The 20,643-nt window shown below is 35.7% G+C and overlaps 1 protein-coding gene across 14 annotated transcripts in view; it reads right to left on the bottom strand.

Moving 5' to 3' along the window:
• Nrg1 (neuregulin 1) overlaps positions 1 to 20,643 on the bottom strand; it is a 1,056,971-nt gene that overhangs the window by 9,741 nt on the left and 1,026,587 nt on the right. For 5 of the 14 annotated variants that reach the window (XM_070016211.1, XM_070016218.1, XM_070016220.1 and 2 more), the window contains 4 exons: positions 13,563 to 13,621; positions 7,698 to 7,721; positions 3,212 to 3,314; positions 1,583 to 1,709 (listed from right to left, as the gene is read on the bottom strand). In XM_070016211.1, coding sequence (XP_069872312.1) covers positions 1,583 to 1,709; positions 3,212 to 3,314; positions 7,698 to 7,721; positions 13,563 to 13,621 — 313 coding nt within the window. Of the gene's footprint in view, positions 1 to 1,582; positions 1,710 to 3,211; positions 3,315 to 7,697; positions 7,722 to 13,209; positions 13,622 to 14,121; positions 14,190 to 20,643 lie in introns of those variants that run through there. The other 9 variants (XM_070016214.1, XM_070016219.1, XM_070016217.1 and 6 more) reach the window with 4 other exon arrangements.

The following is a 20,643-nucleotide window of genomic DNA, read 5'->3' on the forward strand; positions in this document are numbered from 1 at the left end:
AGGAACAAGGAATAGAAAGGAATCTTCTTGATAAATAGAGCACTTTCTTCCAAGCTGGGTAGTCTAATGAATTTTATATCTTCATGAAAGGCCCCAAATATACCACTTGAAACCAGCTTGAAACTCTAGCTGGTTCTGTTTATGGAAAGGCTATTCCACATGGACTTTCCAGAGAAGTTTAGCTATCTTTCTTTAAGAAAAAGATACATAGTGACTCTTGGGTCCACATTCTGTTCTTCCTTCTTGAAAGGCAGCTAAAGCTCAGTGATTCTAATGAAAACAGTATTTAACAGCTATTGAACTCTCAAGAAGAGTTGTTAGACTAAGTGTTTCATGTACGATATGTAAGTAGAGACTCCCAAGGAGTCTCTACCATACAAACAAATTTTAGTTCTGTTGCATAATGAAGACATGAGGCTTAAAAAGAATATAGTTTAATGTCATACTATTTGAGCCATAATTAAAACTCTAGGCACTCAGGGTAAGCTCACTATTATGTATGATAACATACAATAATAACATATTGATAGTAATTTATCGACCCTACTGAACATTCTAATAAACAAGAGTGGGAAAAGAAAGCAACAGAGCATGTTCGCCTATTAACATGTGGCTCCACCAGTGTTCCACCAGTATTTGAAGGTCTTTGCTATAACTTGGTAATAGTTTGATAACCATGGCTCTAGATTTAGGTCTATAATATATTTGCGCCACTAAAAATACACTTTTTCCTACAGGATAAAAACAAAGAAATGGTACTACAATTTAATCTCTAAGCTTGGGTTATTAAACTATACATAGAAGGAAAATGGAAAAAAAATATGAGGATTATGCTAGAATATAAAGAGCAATACTTCAAAAGCCAGGCAAGCTGAGTATAATGCTGGCCCTTATCTATAACAAACAGATTGAGAGGATGATATGTAAACAGTCTCCGGAGTTGATATTCTATAATCTAGTAGAATTTAACAGCAAAGAGCTCAGTAGAATCTAAACAAAATATTTGGCAGATAAAGGATACATTTCATCTGCCAGGCTTGACATCCCATAGATAAGAGTCAGGGAATGAGCAAGCCTTACTGTCTCCTTGCATTGCTACTGAGAAGCATGTTTGGTAACTCCCTTGATCTTCCATGTCCTGATGTCTCTCCTTGGAAATCAGACTCAGCAAATCATCAGGTACTGTGCCATACCCCAAGGAAGATTTTTTTACAGGCCTTTGCTTAGTTATCTCAAACAGACTGAGGAAGCCTTCATTTCCAAATCATTAAAAGTAATTATTTCTGATCCTGATTTTATTATTTTTCTTTGTCTTATTTTGTTCTTCCAGTGATAGCCTCTTTCAAGAACAAACCTACCATTATTATTTCAGTCCCTAATGAACACTTCAGTAGAGGAAAATTACTGGTTTTACAGTAACCAAACCCATTATTTTTTTTTTCCTGGTGAAAAACATGGTTTCCTGAAAGCTATGCTGATTGATAGTAGTAGCTAAGAGCCTAAGAACTTTATACAATAAACTTCAAGGCGCCTGAACAGAATAGAGATGCTCAGAGTGGCCCACCAGACGCAGTCAACATACATTCACCAGTTGGACGTTCTCAGGGGGCGGGTTTGGGTGGTGAGGTCCATTGGCTATGTTCACCATATTGTTCCGTTCAGATCGAAGACTTTGCCGAAGCCGGTCGTGAAGCTTTTTCCGCTGTTTCCTGAATATAAAAGAAGAAGCATTTCTTATTTTTACTGTCCTTAACAATTCAGTCATTTCTGTACAGCCATTTTTTAAGAGGTTTTCATAACACTGCTGAATTATTTGAGGTAGTGGATGCCATATCAGAATAAGTGCAATCACATATCTTAGCAAACAGGTTCTAAGAACTGTGTGGGATTCTTCCAGAAACAGAACAATTTTACAGAGGGAGAAGAAAACAGAAAAGGAGAAGAAAACAAATACAGTGATCACAACTTTTAAAATCAATCTACCCTTGCTTAACTATTACAGATTGTCAGTTGTCTTATGCAGCAAGCTGTGCAGCAGACTTGAGAGTTACAACTCCCCCTGCTCCTGTGGCTTTCCTAAAAAAATAACCTTAGCTTTGAATCTGTCCAAAATACACTGCTAGATTACATGTATATGGGAGACCTAGGATACATTTTGCCATTAGATATTGGCACGGCAACACGATCCTACTCTTGTAATGCTTTTTGTATAAGGTGGTGAATCCTGAGACAGAAACTAATAATCTGTAATTAAGTCTGTTCCATGAAGGCTTGTCTCTATCATTTACTCAATTATGGCCACATGTTTATTCATGGGACATTGGGAAAACACAATCTGCGCCCTTAACTTTGTAATATAAAAAGCAAGTTATTTTCATTCCTCAAAGCAACATTTAGATCATGATAACATTCCATGGCAAGACAGTATCATGTCATGAGGGAAAAATCACACTCTCGCAAAAACACTGTTAGTGTCACATTATTTCCAACAAAGTTGAAGCTATATGTAGGAAAACGAAGTGCAGAGAACTCATGTCAAAGAGTATTTGTTAGTATGGATGAAGTTGAAAAGTCCATACAGAGGGACCACATATCTATTTCAAAGTTTTCACTTCAATCCCTTCAATGTTCAATTGTGCTTCATTTTCCTCCCATGGGATTTCTTTGTGGGCCTCACATTTTGAGAGTATTTTATATGGGCAACCCCAATTAAATAGAACTGAGCTCTATTAACTCTGACTTTTACAAACCTGCAATTCAAAGACCACCAAGCATTTTCTTTATCTCCTAAGCTAGTGTACAAACTAGACTTGTCCTCAGCAGTGATGGGTCCAAGTATACTTATGACACTTGCATACACCCTAAGTGGTACATGCACACACATGTGCACATACACACATGAACTCTGGACTTCTATACAAGCCTCCAAACCTTATCCATTACCAGAGCTGTGGTCACTTAAGTATCTCCTAAAAACTTACACACACACACACATACACACACACACACACACACACACGGCAAAGCTTTCCACTGTACATAATCAAGGAAGGGCCTAAACTGTATTATGCAGAAGGAAAAGCAAGAGGGAAAAGTCCCTCCATCATTTTCTCCTGGGACCTAGGTGTGGATCAATGGGTCTACAGAGCCCTGGCCAGCTAAGCCAGCTCTGCACTAAGGAGAGAGGAAGGTACAGAGGAGGAAGCTTTACTTGGTTTTGCAGTAGGCCACCACACACATGATGCCGACCACCAGCAGGGCAATGCAGATGCCAGTTATTGTCAGCACTCTCTTCTGGTACAGCTCCTCCGCTTCTGGAAAGGGGTGAGAGCAGATGTCACCGAGGGCCCTTATGGTCATTGGGACTTAAAACAGAACATTGGCATGCGGCATGACATTATCGACATTCACACAAAAATAAATACTGAACAATTCTGTACATTTGTAGACATGTCTAAGGCACAACATGCTCTGTACTACACTGAGCATAAATAAATAAGAAAGCCAGTTTTGGCCACTGACAGTAAAAATATTATACTCTGTATGGTAATTATGGCTATATATATTAAATAATATTAAACTGGAACAACATCAGCAATAATTATAAAATAATGATTTTGTTACAAAATTTTTTTAAAAATCTCATGTAAAATTAAAAACTTAATCTCTTGCAAAGACAACAGGAATCAATCCCAATGAAATGATGCTTAGAACGATACTGCTGAGAACCCTCCCTTCTGTCTTTGCCCCTCTTCCACCCTCTTCCTTGGAGCCTCTTTACATTTCCAGCTATTTTATGTCATCATTTCATGTCCAGTGGTCTTTACAAAGAGACAGATCTAACTAAAAAAATAAATACCAAGACATTTGCATATATGAACTTGGCTTGTAGTGATCAAGTAAATTAAGGCAAGAGTCCTATAGTTTGACATGAAGTTGTGAAACACAAGAAAAATATGAACTAGCAGGGCACTGTATCTGAGAAAATCAGTATGATGGTTGGGGCAGAATGAAGATGTGTTCCTTAGAGGATAAATGGTTATTATGTCATCAGTTGAACTTAGATAACTTATTTGTTTGACAATGTCATTCACAAGCATTAATGGTATATAATTTGGAATAGAGTGCACATTCCTAAACTAGCCAACTTGGCAAATTACCTAATGAATACTCTCTTCAGGAAGTATGTGGCTTAGAACTTTGAACTAAAGGTACTACTTTACTCCTAATGCAATCAATCTCTAATTCATGGAAAATTTTCTATTTGCAAATTAGTTTCTTTGGAGGATAACTTGATTATATAAAGGTAGGTCAGGTTGTTAACGAGATTCACTGACTTAATGAGGACCTTGATCCCTTAGGAGCTGAGCTTCCAAGAGTCTAATTACATTTATTGGAAGATCTTCATGAGTTCATTCAAAAGGAGACCTCAACTGGTATACAGTGTATAACACAGATGGTGTTTACTTGCCAACACTTAATAAGCTGGGCAAGAACTGGGGAATGTGGAACAAATGGAGTTGTCTTATCTGGACAACCACAAGGGGCCATCAAAGACTATTTCCATTATATACTCCCAGTCTCATTAGCTATACCTTTCTCTCTACTGACAGAGGGCAACTCACAGGAAGTTTTCTTGAAATGGAAAAGTGAATTTTGATTTCTGGGATACAGTGGACCTTATCATTAAACAAAACATTTCCTACAAGCCAAGCCCATAATAATCAAATTCCAGTTAACAGGTCAAGAACATTGTCAAATCAAATTAATAGAGCACTGATTATTAACAGGAGAAGAATAGAAGTCAGTGGGGGAAAGAATAGAATGCTGCATAGATTATACAAAAACAAACTGAAAGGGTTGGAAGTGGAAAGGAAAAACAAACGAAGAGGACAGACAAACTGACAGAATGACAGAGAGTAAGAAAATCAAGTACAAGGGAAAACAAGGTTAAAGGTTAGGGAGCCATCTGAAGTCCCTGGCACAGCATGGCTGATACTAAGGGAAGAAAAATAAATAAATAAAAGAAAACCAGAAGGAGGAAGAGCTTGGGTGGGAAGAAAAGGGGAATGCAGAGTTGGAAGGGTTATTCCATACAGCATAACTCCTAACTTGGGCAGCAGTCACGTGGAAGCCACAATTAGGAAGCAAAGCAGCTGGTGCATTGCAGTGCAATAGTGTTGTGAAGACACAGAATTGGCGCTGTGGACTTTTGTGCCTCAAAGGTCAATCAAGGACACAGAACGTTGAGTGCTTCTGTTAATTGCTTGTGTGCTGCCTCCCTTCCTTCAGAGCCACAGGACAGGGGATGGATTTTTATGCAATGTAATCTGCGAGCTGATGACCTCTCTTCCTACCCTGGGCACCCTGATCAGTTTTTAGCATATGTATTGAAGCAGAGGTACTACTCTCACTGCTTCTCCTCCCTGGGACCCATGACTCAGAGCAGGGTTCTTCAGTTGAGATGAATTGATTTAGAAAGAAAAGCATCAGTATTGTTGCCAAGAAAAAGAAGCTCCTACTTTCCCCCGCCCAATCCCGTTGACTCTATTGCTTGGTTTTAAAATGTTGAAGCTGGAGCTGTGGATGTTGCTTAGTTGTAGGATAATTGCCTAGCATGTGATATGTCTTGGGTTTGATCCCTAGCTCTACATATATACACATGCACAAAATAAGCCCATTCTTCCTCAGGTATATTGGAAGGTTTGTGTTTCCCAATAAAACAATCTCTTTATAGAAATAGAGGTAGCTTTATAAAGGACAAGACAATGAAAAAAAGTACTAAAACTAAAACTGTAACAGCAGAGCCCATAGAATACAGATAGGGAATTAAATTCTGTATTCATCTCAATACTGATTACAAATGTCTTCCCTCAAGTTCTATTTGATTTTTTTCATGAGTTTGCTAGATCAGGTAACTTCTTCTATATAAATGTGTTAGAGGAAAACTATTTGATAAATAATAGCAAAAATACTGATTAAAAAAATACTGGATTCCTTTAGCCTTTTTCTTCCTTCACATTTTTTTCCCTGTGTGATAGATTCCACAATACAAGAGGAAATAAGAGACAGTGTTAAAAATCAAGACTCAGTCTCATGGGTAGGTCTGTCTCTGTAAGTGGAAATGTTCCTGCCTTTGTGGTTAAGTTAGATACATCACAGTGAATCAGTTTAAATGCAATTTTCAGTCTCATGTGTCCAGGTTAAGAGATAGAACCCTTGGTTCTCAGTTTAACTTTAATATTAGAATTTTTTTAAAGAATGCAATAGACCTGTCTAGGATATCCTGCATCTTTTGAAGTCTGCAAATACCAGCATGTGTCTTTGCTAAACCTTAAAAGATCTACTGAGAGAGATGTCAATTACTTGACTTCATTGTTTGGAAATGGAAATAGCAAGTTTTATAATCAAATTCCAAAGCTATGAGGAAAATTAAAGGAAAGCTATAAGGGAAAATCCTGTTAGTGGTAAAAGTCAGGGGTGGTGGTGGATTTTTTTTCTCTCTATGGGACAGGGCAATGCTGATCCCCAGTCTTAGGAAATTCTCTTCTTGAGGAAAAAGGGCCCTGAGTTAGCTTTTCCCCAAATCAAATAACATTTTCTTCTGTTTTTTTTTTGGGGGGGGGGTAGAAATGAACTTTCAAAAGCTAGAGTCTGCAATGGCTTCATTTTCCACCAACGGAAGGCTGTACATTAGGGATAAACAGCAATGTTCCCCACCTGAAGTGGGTGTCTTTGCTGTATTATGTCACGCTGTATATCACAGAATGACTTAAGTGGTATCAGAGAGTCTGCTAATCAGGATATGACATTGTTGGCTACAGACTCCACTCAGGGATGCAAGGAAGCATTCAGAAAGAAATGTGGAGACTGGGCTAGGAAGCCAGCTCCCTGCTCTTCCCTTGACCAGCCTTCAAATCCCATTATTTAGGACCGAGGCTTTGTAGAGTATGCCTACACTCAGTTCACAGGAGACTTTTTTGTTTGTTTGTTTATAGTGTGAGATCTTCTATTTGATTACATGGCTGGATAATCTTAGTGATTCCACTTTAATTCCATTAGTAATGGAATTTCCACTGAAAATAGCACAAGTTTCCTTTATGCTTTCTATTTCTTTACTCATAAGATAATGTGCTGACTAGAGTCCTACTTGACTATCTCCAGAAAACAAGCAATTTAAATCTGTGTATAAAAATAACATTGGGTTACAGTTGTAAGGGTCTTCTGGACTATTACTAAGCAGTGATTTTTACATTATATATCAAACTTCCATTGGTCTAAAATGTGCTGTATATGTGATGCTTTTAAAACTTCATTTGTTTTCAGGCCCCTGGTTTGATCTGCCCTGTACCTATGTGTACCTATGCACCAGTCCAACCAGCCTCAGCTTTTAAACAACAGAATAGTCAGGTCCCATCATTGAATCACACAATGTGGGATCTACATAAATTCACAGCAAGTGGGAAAGATTTTGAACTCTAAGTAGCTTGGGAATTTAAAAAATCTGCTGCACTCAGCTATATTTCACTGAACTAATCATAGATTGAAAGTAGAGAAATCATTGTTATAGCTGTATGATCCCTTCTAAAGGAAAGGAAATTAGTTAGGAACTGAAAAGTAAGAGTAGGAAGGGAAAAAGATTTCAGCTCATAGGCTCTAAATTCTGTAGGCCAAAAGGAATGATGATTGTTCCATACCCATAAATTCAATCCCAAGATGCTCTGCCAATGCAGAAAGTTGACAAAAAAAGAAGAAAGGGAAAAGGTTTCAGAAAAGAGCAATACACTGCACTCCAAAACACATTACATATGACTATCATGGTTGTCTGTGCGTGCACATGAACAGGACAAGTGACGGAAGGAAGGAAGCAGTGTTCAGGTATGCCTTCCCAAGTCCCCAAGGGAACTCCTGTTTGCAAGAGCTGTGCAAATACCAGCACCTGTCTTTATTAACCCTTAAAAGACTTCACTGAGGGAGGCTGTAGAGCTGCTCACCTGTCCTCTACACTACCATTTCCATAACAGAAAAGGCATTTAAAAAATCATTTATTTCCTCATTAAGTAAAGGAAAATTCCAAAGAGGAAGTGATTTTTTTTTTTTCTCCCAAAGACACACAATGGCAGAGTCAGGAGTAAAAACCAACAGGATAGCAATTGGGTCTGAAACTTTGATCATGCTGGGCTTAATTAAGAGCCCTTTGGCTCATCTCTCCCTGGTACTAAAGTCCTATGGGCACAGGTATAAAGAAAACATATAGTGCAGCCCAGGCAGAGAACTCAAAATGGGGGCCGACTTCCAGCCATCCTGGCAGATCTGAGCCCAGAGACCTGCCAAGGTTCAAATGAGGACATGGGGGCTGGGAGAATAAGATAAAGAAAAGAAAAATCTCCTGGAGGGACATCTTAAGAAATCTTACAGAAAAAAAAAAATGATAGTCAAGTTTTATCATGTTGTCTTTAGGACAGCTCACCAGGTAGGAGGCAAAGCTACCTTTTCTTCACTTGATCACTGATCTCAGAGACACCAAGGTGATCTGATAAGAGAATTTGAAAAAATGTGATGGTGGTGAATAAGGGTGTTTGTTCTTAGAAAACCTTGAGTTTGGGCATGGGAGTAGAAGAGAGAGCAACAGTAGAGGAAAAAGGTGCAGAAATTCACTGTGGTTTCAGGTCCTGCCTCTGCCATTTACTTGTTTAAGGCCTTGGGACCAGGTAATTTCTCATTGTGTACAACATTTGCATCTCACTAGATAACCTTGTGGCATAGAGTCAAAACATGAGTTTTGGGAAATGTACATCTGGAGATGTACCCTGGGCTGCTCACTAAATTAAGGTTTTCTTTTGACTAACTGCATAGCCAGGACAATTTAAAAGCTTCTGGGATATATCCAGAAAACAGACTTTAAAAATTTGCAGCCCCTTAAAAGAACTGAAGCTTCCAAAATTAATATACAAATAATGGGAGGAACTATATAATTGTTTCCTCTGCTGCAGGCCCAGTGTACTCAGACAAAGAACTTGTTTTTTTTTTTTTCAGGTTAAATTAAAAGCTAATGGCTATAGGATTAATTTAGTTGCACAAGATATTTTCAGTAATTTATTCTAATGCAAACAAATTTCTCTTGCTTCTGTGCAACATTCACTTTGTCAAACTGACATTTTTTTCTCATTGCTTTCTTCACATAAACTTTGGCACATCAATGTGATAAACTACATTAAGGAAATGGATAATAAATGTTTTATTCATTTCCTCCTTGAGAGGGTGTGACCCAATTTTCTTTCTAGAAGTACCTCCATCTCTTGCCTTTCCCTCCTTCCAGTCAGTAATAATTTAAGGGTTAAAACCAAGACATATCTAGAGAAATTCTTTCCAGAAAATCATAAATTGCATGCCTACATGAACACTGCTAACGGTCTATATTAGTTGCATAGAAAGCTTGGTTAAGTCATCAATAAAATTAGTAGCATGCCCATGCATACATATCACTACATTTACAGTTTTATAGGTAAGTCTGTGAGTCTAACTCTAATTTCATTTCAAGAGAAGTCATTCATATCAGGAAACTCCAATTTCAAATAATTCAATGGGAAATTGGTACTTAAAACTGGAATCTCTTCTGGCCATACAGCCTAACAAGGAAATAAGCAGAGGAAACATGCACTGGTCATTCTAGTCACAAAGCGAATACTGCTCTAATTGATTTTTTGCTACTGGTAGCCACATTTCTTTCAATGTAAGTCAAAAAAAAAGCAGAATCTGCAAACACTTTCCCTTTCAGGGAGAGATTATTTCTTCTATCTGTTCTGTTTAATCTAATGTTGGTGTGGGCTCATTATGTATCACACACTTCCGTACTGAACTTCTGCCTAGCCACTGCATTTTTCAAATTAAATTAATAATTCAAAAACACAAAGGTTACTGTAAACAATTTAGTTTCCTTTTCTACATGTGATTTCCTGCCATGCCCTAAGCAATATAAAAAATTAATTTAAAAAGAGTCTTCAGAAACTATTAAATATTGACTCAGTAATCCTATGCCTTAGGATTTTATAATTGCTTGAAGATAATTGATTAACCTAGAGGTTAATTTAAATTTCCAATTGCATTAGGGAAAAAAGGGAATAACTATATATATAGATATAAAAATGATAGTTCCTGTTACAATTTGAAGGCACTGAGGATTTTATTTTTTAATATCATGGGCCTATTTATATAAATAACCTATGGGATAGTTTGACTTTTTTTTTTCCCACAGAGTTCTAATGAGTTGTATCAATGCCAACTCTAGAAAGGACGAATTTTTTATATGGTCTTTGAAACTTACCTTTACAATGTGGATACTGTTTTGTTTTCACATATGCCAATCCATAGAACTACTGAGCATTTGGAAATTTCTACTTATTTCCCAAATTTCTTGTGTACAAGAACACACTCAATCACACATACAGTAAAATCTTCCACTCAGTTGGAATTTTGGACAAGTTTTTTTTATACACAGTGTGTCTTTATTCTATTATTAGCAAAGATACACATATTTGATAAATACATTTTTTCAGCAGGTTTGAAAAACATTTAGAAATGCACAAAATACCTGATGCACTAGTAACCTATGGTTCAAATTGCTTTAAAAATAACTGGTAAGTTTACCCTCAGAATGGGTCTAAAAGTTCTAAATTGGTATACTTTAAAAAATATCCTATAACTCCAGGTTATTCTTACTATTCGTTAATCTTTCTAAATATGAAATATTTGCTCGATACTGTCTCTTTTAATTATGGAAGCTGTGGATGCGTTTCCTTTTTTTTTGTTCATTAAGTCTACATGTTAGTTATTGATTACTTATGCATGCATGTACACACGCACCCACATGCGTGCACACATAAACACACACATATATTGCTCCACACTACAAGATGTGAAGCTGACTAAACTTGACTATTTTCCTGGAAAGTAAAATAAATATGCTATATTTCAAGACAAATAGTTGTCTTATGAAATATATATTTGTTCCTTTGTTTCATATTTTAAATCAGCTTTTATAAATCAATACATGTCCCAGAGGAAATGCCAACAAGAATCTCTATATCAAATTCAATTAATGTATGCATTATGTGATAAACACTTTAAACGTATACATTCTTTTAGAATGCTCTTCTTCAACTCAAAATATGGTTTGGTGATTTTTAAATATTTTGAGACTAGGGGCTACCATTTCCTTTAAAATTTATATTATGTTTTCCAGACATTATGTCTGCAAACAAACACATTTTAAAGTGGATCTCTGTGGCAATAAAAAAAAGCTCCTTTTTAGGTTTGATTAGTACTTAAATATGAATTTCTTAGAGCAGCAAAATATTTTTCTGCCTTCTATATAGCCGATTATGTCTGAAAATCTCAGACATAAAGGGTAAGACAATGAACTATTGAAAGCCATGTCTGATTAGAAGTTCCTGCATTTCTGACACAAGACATTAGTAATACATAGTCATTACATACTTGGTTCATAAATGTGCTTCCTATCAATCTTTGTTAAGTCCGATTAAATATGAATGTTAATTTCCTGGATGTCTTCCCAAAGTGTCATTCCAACTTTACTAAATATTTAAGGAATCACACTTTGGACTTCACAAATACGGAGTGGCTATTTAAAATAATATCACATGAAGGAAAAATATGGCCTACAATGGGATGAAAACATCTTCTGATCACTGGCAGATGTAACTGCATTGTCGTTCTGGGAAATACCTTCATTTTTAATAGTTGGTTTTTTTTAAACTTATGACCTGACCTGCACAATGAAATCTCTCTATATAATAGCAAAAAATGTAAGAATAACTTAAATGTTGTATTTTGTTAAATTATAAAATATGATTTTTATTATATTTGTATTGATTGTCACATGTACTTGCTAAGTCTATATTTTTTAATTCAAATGTGCATTTCTAATAAGTCTTTTATGTATGAAACACTATTCTATTTTCCCTTCTACTTTTACTTTCCATACTATCTACCTTAAAGCATTAATCTATGCATGTTACTTAAATATTTATGCAAATAGCCATGACTGTGTTAGAAAATGTAGCAATGCCAGTTTGCTATTTTTTTCTTTATAAAAGAAAATGGCCTATGGCATAATCTTGATATCTAACATATGTAAATATGTATCACTTCATTAATTAAGTAATTATTATGGGTATAATTTTCCCATAATGGACTACAGAAATTGATCTTGAATTCCATGACTGTTAACATAATCTTATTCTTTGTATGTAGTACAACAAAGGCCCCTTAAACAGTGTGGGCCATGATTTCTTATGTTCTATAAACTTACAGTGTAATAGCTATTTGAAATATTTTTTCTGGGTGAGTAACTGACAGGGCTTGAAAAGTATAACCTCATGTCTGCTTTTGAAAATGAAAGACTTAGCTTTTTAGTGCAGCGCAGCTATGTATATCAGAAAATGCATCAACTAAGACTGTTTTGATGCTGCAGTGATAGATTTCTTCTTATCTGAGAGTTTATGGGCTAGCTCTGCTAACCCTTGATCTAATTGCATAACTAAATGGAGTCCATTTCCAGTACAATGTTCTGAAAAACTTCAGAACAAAAAGTTGTAACTATACTCCGCAAAAGAAAGACAAATGCATCTGATATATGCCTAGTTGACTTCTCCTTGTAATTAAATATAATGCAAAGTGGATATTTTAGAAATGATCTTCAAGTCATTATGAAGCCACAGAATCCATTTGATTTTCCCATTTCTGCATTAAAAGTATGTATATTATATTTATTTACACACATATATATTCTAGAGTTGAGTTGTTATGTCTCAAAGCAAAAATATTTTGAAGAGTAAAATTACCTTTGAAGCTAACATGAAAAAATACTTATATAAAGAAATGCTAGCATTAAAATGATTGGTTAAACTAGTCTTGAATTACTTGCTCCCTAAGCAACATAAATAAAAGCCAGGCTATTTTCTTTGCTGTGAAATGTTGGTTTTTAATTTTCCTTACTCAGTGACTTTGTTTTTAATGCCTCCATGCAAACTGTTTGGTTAATGAAGAGAAACATCTGAACTCTTTTTATGATGTTTATTTGTTATAAATAACACACTGGGCCAAAACTTACCATCATTTCAAGTGCATAATTGTTACAGTGTATCAACAGCCCTCTCAGGAAGTTGACATTAGATACAGAAGATGGACTGTTCTGTGGAATGATTTTATTTTACCAATACAAGTGAGACTTTTAAAGGCTTTTATTATATAATTTCACTTCTTGATATGGACTGTCAATGTGCATCACATTATGCAGTATCAATTTCAGAAACATCCGGAGCCTTACACACCTATCAGTTATCTCAAAGCCAACTAGTCACGCACAGAGGAAGTAATACAATGATGTTAATGTTCTCATGCGACAGGCAGAGGCAGTCAATATTAGACCTGGTAAAACACATCTAGCTCTAGGTGAATCTGAGGGACGATGCAGCAACAAGAAAGCAGCACCGACTGAGCATGCTCCTATTCAGGCAGAGACAGAAAGGGAGTGGACGTACTGTAGAAGCTGGCCATTACGTAGTTTTGGCAGCGATCACCAGTAAACTCATTTGGGCACCTGAGAGAAGAAACAAAAAACAATGGTAGAAAAAACAGAGAAAAAAGAGAAGAGGTGAATATATGCTAGAAAGAAGCTCCTTCAGTGTCATTTGACTGATCTTGGTGAGTTCACCTTCAGGAACAGAATCTTTGTCCTAATCATGGCTTTCTGACCGTGGCATTTCCTCCAAAATGGAGACAAATTTGGACAAAATGGAAAGATCCTATCACAGGGAGCCATGTTTCATTCTTCTAATTTTCTATTAGATCACTTTTCACAGATGTTGGAAAGAGATGACCGCCATGAATGCCAACATCCCAGCCCATCCTGACTAGCCACTCTTCACTCCCGGGGAGACACAGCTAAACATGAATGGTGAATGAGTTTATGCCGCGGGTAGTTAAACCATTATTAGCACAAAGGGCTTCCGTTGCAACTGAGTTGTAAAAGCACCAAGTGGTAGTGATTGTTGCTGTAGTTTGGGGGAGAAAGCAAATTTCAGATTATTTTTAACATACTTTCTTGGTTTTGGATTTTCATGGGCACATTCTCAGTACATCTTGCTCCAGTGAATCCAGGTTGGCACCTAGAGGGCAAAAATGTGATAAGCAATAGAATGCCAAAGATACTGAACTTTCAGACTGGCATTTTTGTTTTCCTCCTATGGAATATGGAGAGTCCTAAAATTGATGTGGTTCTGAACAACATGAAGAAAAGAAAAAAAAGAAAAAGAAAAGACATGACATTTGAAGTAACCATGTGCCATGAAAACTGTGGACAATCAAGTTCTGTTGTTTGCTTCAGTCTTCAAAAGATTCCTTAGCTGAAATCTTGCTAGAGGGAGGCTAGATGTTGAGTCTCAAACTCCCTTCTAACTCAGTACCTGTCCTTGCTGGGTTCAAACACTGGCTATGACAAGAGCTCCTGTGGTTCTGGCTTTTCCATTAGATGGCCTTGAACTTTTATTACCCAACATTGTACTTGTTTCCTAGCTACTTTCTTAATTGTAAGTAAAACAGTTAAATATTAAAAGTCAAGCGTTTTTATACTCTAGAGATTACTGAGAAGAAAGTTACAGTCCCTGTTTTTTTTAAAAGATACTACAAATTCAGACTTATTTGCATTGTTGAAAGACAGTAGGTTTTATGAGCACAAATCTCATGATGCAGTTGTTCCAAATGAAAGACAAGCACTTTTTAAAATAATTTTTAGAAGTTACTCTTCTACAAAAGTATTTAGCAATGCCACTTCACATCTAAGGTAAAAACCAAACTGGAAATTACATAAAATTTACATTTTATTTACTTACATACATTAACTTGCCAAAATTCTCAAGTCTGAACATAATACTAGTCTTAAGACCATGCAGTGAAGCTTTATAATAATAAGTCCTTTATGGTTACTCTTTTTATGTTGCTATTATTCTAAAGCATTTTAGATTAGATTCATGTTACCTAATATTATGCTTCAATAAATCATCATTGAAGGGTTCCAGAAAGCAAACATACTTACAGGTAAAAAAGCTTACTTGACTACTTCATACTTGTCATTTTTAATAGTTCATCACAACCTTACAAAGCACCTATATACCCATAATTTAGCTCTGACAGCAACTCCATAGTGACTTTTACACAATTCTATCTCTGGAGTAAATAAGATCCAACAGTATCATTCTGACATCAAAAAGTTATGGATAAAAATTTTTTCTATATAGGAGTTACCTCTTTTTTGTTCAAGCCAAACTCAATACCAACATTTTTATCTTATTATTTGGGACAGGAAGTATCTTACTTCAAGAAGAATGCCTATGATATAAAATACTAGCAGTTTCAGATCTTTTGCCTCACAAGAAGTATGCTGTATAGTTATATCATAAACAATAACAATTGGTAAGTTTAAACAACAAACATCTTGCATTGGATTATTTTAGAATTCTTCAAAACACTTATGCACAAAGGAACTGAGTATTCTTGCTCTAAATACATTTTGTGAAGGAGGAACATCTACCTAGAAAAATATGTGAGTCTGAAATATAACCTGTGAGATAAGGATCATCACCAGGACTATAGTTGCACACAGGCATACTCTGTATTTAAGGAGTAATTTCAGAATTAAGAATATACACCATTTAATTTATCTCTCATTCATGATAAAATTAAAACATGTTTATTGAGTACATAGAACATGATATAAAACATATAAAGAGAGGACGTAGTGAAAAAGAGAGTTGATGATAGAAGAGAGAGAGGGAATGAGAGAAAGGGATATAAAGAGTGAATATATAAATTATATATAAATGTAATTATTATTTATATGTTATATTATATATGTAACATATTACATACATTATATCTCACATATTGCACAGATCATGTATGTGTAATGTATTACATATATAATAAATATAATAAACATTTATATATTTGTACAAATATAAATATATAAACAAATTATATTTAGAGATATAGTTAGATAAAAGAGAGAGTGCACTTCGAGTAGTAAATATTCTTACTATTTTATTTAAGGACCACAAAATCTTAGGACTCATGAAGTCCTTAAAAGAAGAAATGCATTAATTAGGAAACTGGTCATTCTGGTACTCTCATTTGCCTGATCTGTGATTAAACGGCACATGTCAACTACATAAATTGGATCAAAATAATTTCCTAGGAAACTAGCATTGTGGGGTGGTGGTTTATAAGACCATGGGAATATCTGGAACACTAACACTCAAACTATGTGGGGTACCCAAATCCTTGTCAGAAATCATCAGTATTCTCTGATCTAGAGCTAGTCTTTTGGTTCAGTTTTACCTTCACTTGGGTGATACATTTTCTTCATTATTTCTTCCTGCTACTCAAGTACTCAAGTTGTGATCCACATATCCATACTATCCGCATCGTCTAGGAACTTGTTAAGAAAATTCAGACTCTGAGGCCTCAGTCCAGAATTACAGGGAAGAATCTTTATTTTAACAACACCTCCTATACATCTGTATGCATATTAAAGCTTAAGATATAAGGGGATGAGGGATGTAACTCAGTGATGGAGTGCTTGTCTACCTACCATGTGCCTTGAACTTGATGCCCAGAAGTGCAAAACAACAGAAATGACTCACATTATTTTTGATAGTAGGCTGTTAAGACTAATATAGAGCAAAACCAAAGTACTTAACTTTCACTGACACCTAGAGTTGTAGCCAAGTGAGATGGAGGAAAGCTGAAATGGATAAAACTGATTTCTGCTGCATGAATTGCATGCTTCCCTGACTGCAGAGAAAGAAACAAGCTCATCCAGAGCTGTGGTGGAATTCTACAGAAGTGTTCATTACAGAATAGGGAAACTGGCTTCCAACTTGTATCTACTAGCATATGTGAAACATCCAATGTATCACTTTCCTGGAAGATAAGAATATGACCGTTTGATTCCCCTCTCTTTTTTTCTTTTTCTTGTTTGAACATAAGAAAGGGAAACAAAGGAGGAGGCAACAATGCTTGATAAGAAATGTACTCATTACCTTGCTCATGTAATTGTAACCCTTCTATACGGTATTTTCACAATAAAAAAAACACTCATCAATTAAAAAAAAAGTATTCCAGAGAATCAAAGAATGAAGCTAGAAGCATGCGAAAGATGCTTTCAGGTTGACAGATGTGCTCCTGGGTACCTTTTCTAGTCCTCTCTATTCATTTAATTAGTTAATTAGTTATGTTGTTATTGGAAAGTTGATACACAAAGGGGTTACAGTTACATGAATCAAGTAACTGAGGGAAGGGGATCTTTCTTTTTTGAACATGATTTTGTATGAGTCGGAGCAAATTTGGAGAAGTTTGTTTATTAGCTAAATCTATGGATCTGAATGAGAATCAAGCAGCTTCAAAAATATACACATATATTGGTTTCCTTGATCAGATTAGAAGATAGAAATTATCTTTTAAGAATACATTAAAAACAAAACAAACAAACAAACAAAAAGAATACATTAAAAAAAAAGAGAATACAGTCAAGCTAGGCACTGGTGGCTCATGCTTATAATGTTGCTACTCAGGAGGCTGAGATTTGAAAAGTATGGTTCAAAGCCAGCCCAGACAAGAAAGTCTGTGTGATTCTTATTCCAATTCACCATCAAAAAAACTGGAAGGAAGTGGCGCTGTGGCTCAAGTGGTGGAGTGCTAGCTATGAGGGACAGTGAAGAGCCTGAGGGACAGTGCCCAGGCCCAGAGTTCGAGCCCCACAACTGACAAAAAAAAAAAAAAAAGCTGGAAGTAGAATTGTAGCTCAGGTAGTAGAGTTCTAACTTGAGAACTCAGGCTCTAAGTTCAAGCCCCAGAACTGGCACTAAGTAAGTAAGTAAGTAAGTAAGTAAGTAAGTAAGTAAATAAATAAATAAATAAATAAATAAATAAATAAATAAATAAATAAATTCAGTATTTGCTCTTGATAGGATGAGCTTTGTTCTGTATCTTTTCTTAATGGATTGAAAATTCAGTTTGTGTGGACTTTGATGTGTGTTTCCCTATGAACCCTTCCATGTCTCTACCTCTTGTCTCCTGTCTTTCAGGCTCTGGGTGAGGACTTCTTCTTTGCTCTCACACTGAACCATCTCTAATCTCTTTCAGTGCATTTCACTGAACCTCAGATCAGACTGTAGCATCTCATAAAGAGCAGTACAAAAAGAACCTTTCATAGTTAAACTGATTTGCCAGGTACAGGTCAATCTGAACATCTGTCTTTTATCTTTATAGTTAGGGTAAAGCTCTCTTCTATAGCCTTCCAAAAATGTTTCGTAGGAACTTCCTGAACCCTGCTCACAAATGTCCTTCCTCAAGTAAAAGCTCTTACTTAACATTGTGATTACAATTAGAAAAGAAAAGATTATAATTCTTTAAGGGGGAGTCTTTTGTCTCAAATTTAAATCTTGTTACTGACTGAAACACCAGTTGATCTAGGATTCAATGAAACAGTACTATACATAAACCAAGAATTCTGCCCAGTAATGGTAAAATGAAAAGTTATGTTTGTTTAGGGCCTACCAGGTCGGTCACATCCCTTAACCTCTTTTAGGCTTTAGTAATTTCCCAGGTAGTATCCAACTTTTGCCTGATGTTCAGACAGCAATCCTAATACTTACTCTGTATAGGTAGGAACATCCACACCTGACTTGTTCTTTGAAATAGGATCTTGCTAATAGTTTTAGTATTTTTTTTCTTTATCTGTGCTAGCCTAAAACTGTGATCTTCCTATCTCTTCCTCCCAAGTAGGGATTATATTTATGAGTCACCACACTCAGCACACTGCCGTGTTTTAAAATACATTGGGCTCAAAGTGTCATTTATTATTACATGAAATTTACTATAACATGAAATAAAATTGTTTCTTGAGTGAAAGCCATATTAAGTCAACCTACAAACTTAGGAATGTTCAAAATCACCTTATCCCAGAACTTAGGTATGACTGACCTAGTATTATGTGTCTAGCTTGTTAATGCATGACTCAAAGCTTGGCATTAGTTGTAAGGTACAGTTTTTGTTTCAGCCAATAAGCAATTCTTAATAATTAAGTTCTCTATAACCTTTTAAACCATGATGAGTTTAGGAGTACTGGTAATCACATTCAATTGTTTAATTAAATTAACAAATCTAATAACTTAATCCAGTATAAAATTATTTTAATATCAATGATACAATGTGAATAATCAGATATGCTTACCATGAAATCAAACATGGATGCATGTATTTTGAGAATCAGCTTTATGTCTGGTATATTTATACTCAGTCTAATTGAAGAAATTATTTACTAGTTTTTGGTGGAGACTCCAGACATATCCGAACATATTCACAGACTTCTATAAATATAGAAACTGCTGGTTATACAGGATTGGCCAATTTTATAAATCATTCATCACTTAATGGTTAACCTATCAACTGTCTTAGATTTCATTTCTCTTCCGTTCTTCTTGATTCTTCTGTATTAAGCCATTCCTTGAGCAAGCAAGGAGAAGGGTGAAAGTCTACAGATGATACTTTCTCTTGCTTTGGTCATGAGACCACAATGAAATATTTGGACAATCTTAAAAGTGCTCTGTCAAAAAAAGATAGTCTCTATTGTCTTTTGGCTTTCCCTCAAGAGGAGCTGTGGTATTTCTATTTATAATTGTACAGCAGCTTAAGTTATATGTGTTACCTACATTTACAACTATCAAATGATAGAAATGTCAACAATCACACTGAGACATAGTGGTAGGTTTATGTTAGAAGTCAAGAGTTCATGCTGTCACTCTGCACACTTGAGTTGGCAATGTATAGACCAGCTCAGAGTGACGGTCTGCTTTCCTGCTGTACCCTATTGCAAACACTGACTTTTCTTACCTCCTCAGCTAGCTGAATACTCTGGCCAGAACTCGCCTACTTGCTGGCTGACTATCTGTGCTGTAGATTATTATTTTTTTCCCAAATGTATTGTTACTGTTAGTCTGCATTTTTCCAAGATGAATCTTATTCTGTTATCAACCTTTAAGTGAAGTTACTTGAGACATGTGTATGCTTTTCTAATTTGTGTTTTAGGGTTCTTTACAATGTCACCTGCAAAAGACATTTGTTTCCTCAAGAGAGTGCCCTCTTCATCACCATTAAAGAAAAGATGAGATGTAAAAATGTTCCAATAACGTCTCTTTCAGATCCAACCTCTACTTCCTTATCGCTATTCAGCTGCTATCCCTTTTCCCCTTTCTTTTTTGTTAGGATCCTGAGACCAGTTTTCAATTCATGAGATAAGAGAATACATAGAGTAGCCCTATAGGATTCATGGATAAATGTTCACACAACACACACACACACACACAAATTGTCCTGGATCTCTTATGTTGTGTTCCAATATCTAAGATAAATAAAAATAATCCTAACCATGAAGGGTACTATTTATAAACTCCTCTTGCTTTGAACCTTGGTGCCCTTCCTAAAGCTCTATTTGCACAGCTTGTTCTGAAATGGACATCTGCAAACAAAAACTCTCACGAGTGTTTATCCAACATGATGTATCCT

This window comes from Dipodomys merriami, unplaced genomic scaffold (assembly GCF_024711535.1).
Source record: "Dipodomys merriami isolate MVZ:Mamm:240054 unplaced genomic scaffold, mDipMer1.0.p SCAF_12, whole genome shotgun sequence".
NCBI classification, from domain to species: Eukaryota; Metazoa; Chordata; class Mammalia; order Rodentia; family Heteromyidae; genus Dipodomys; species Dipodomys merriami.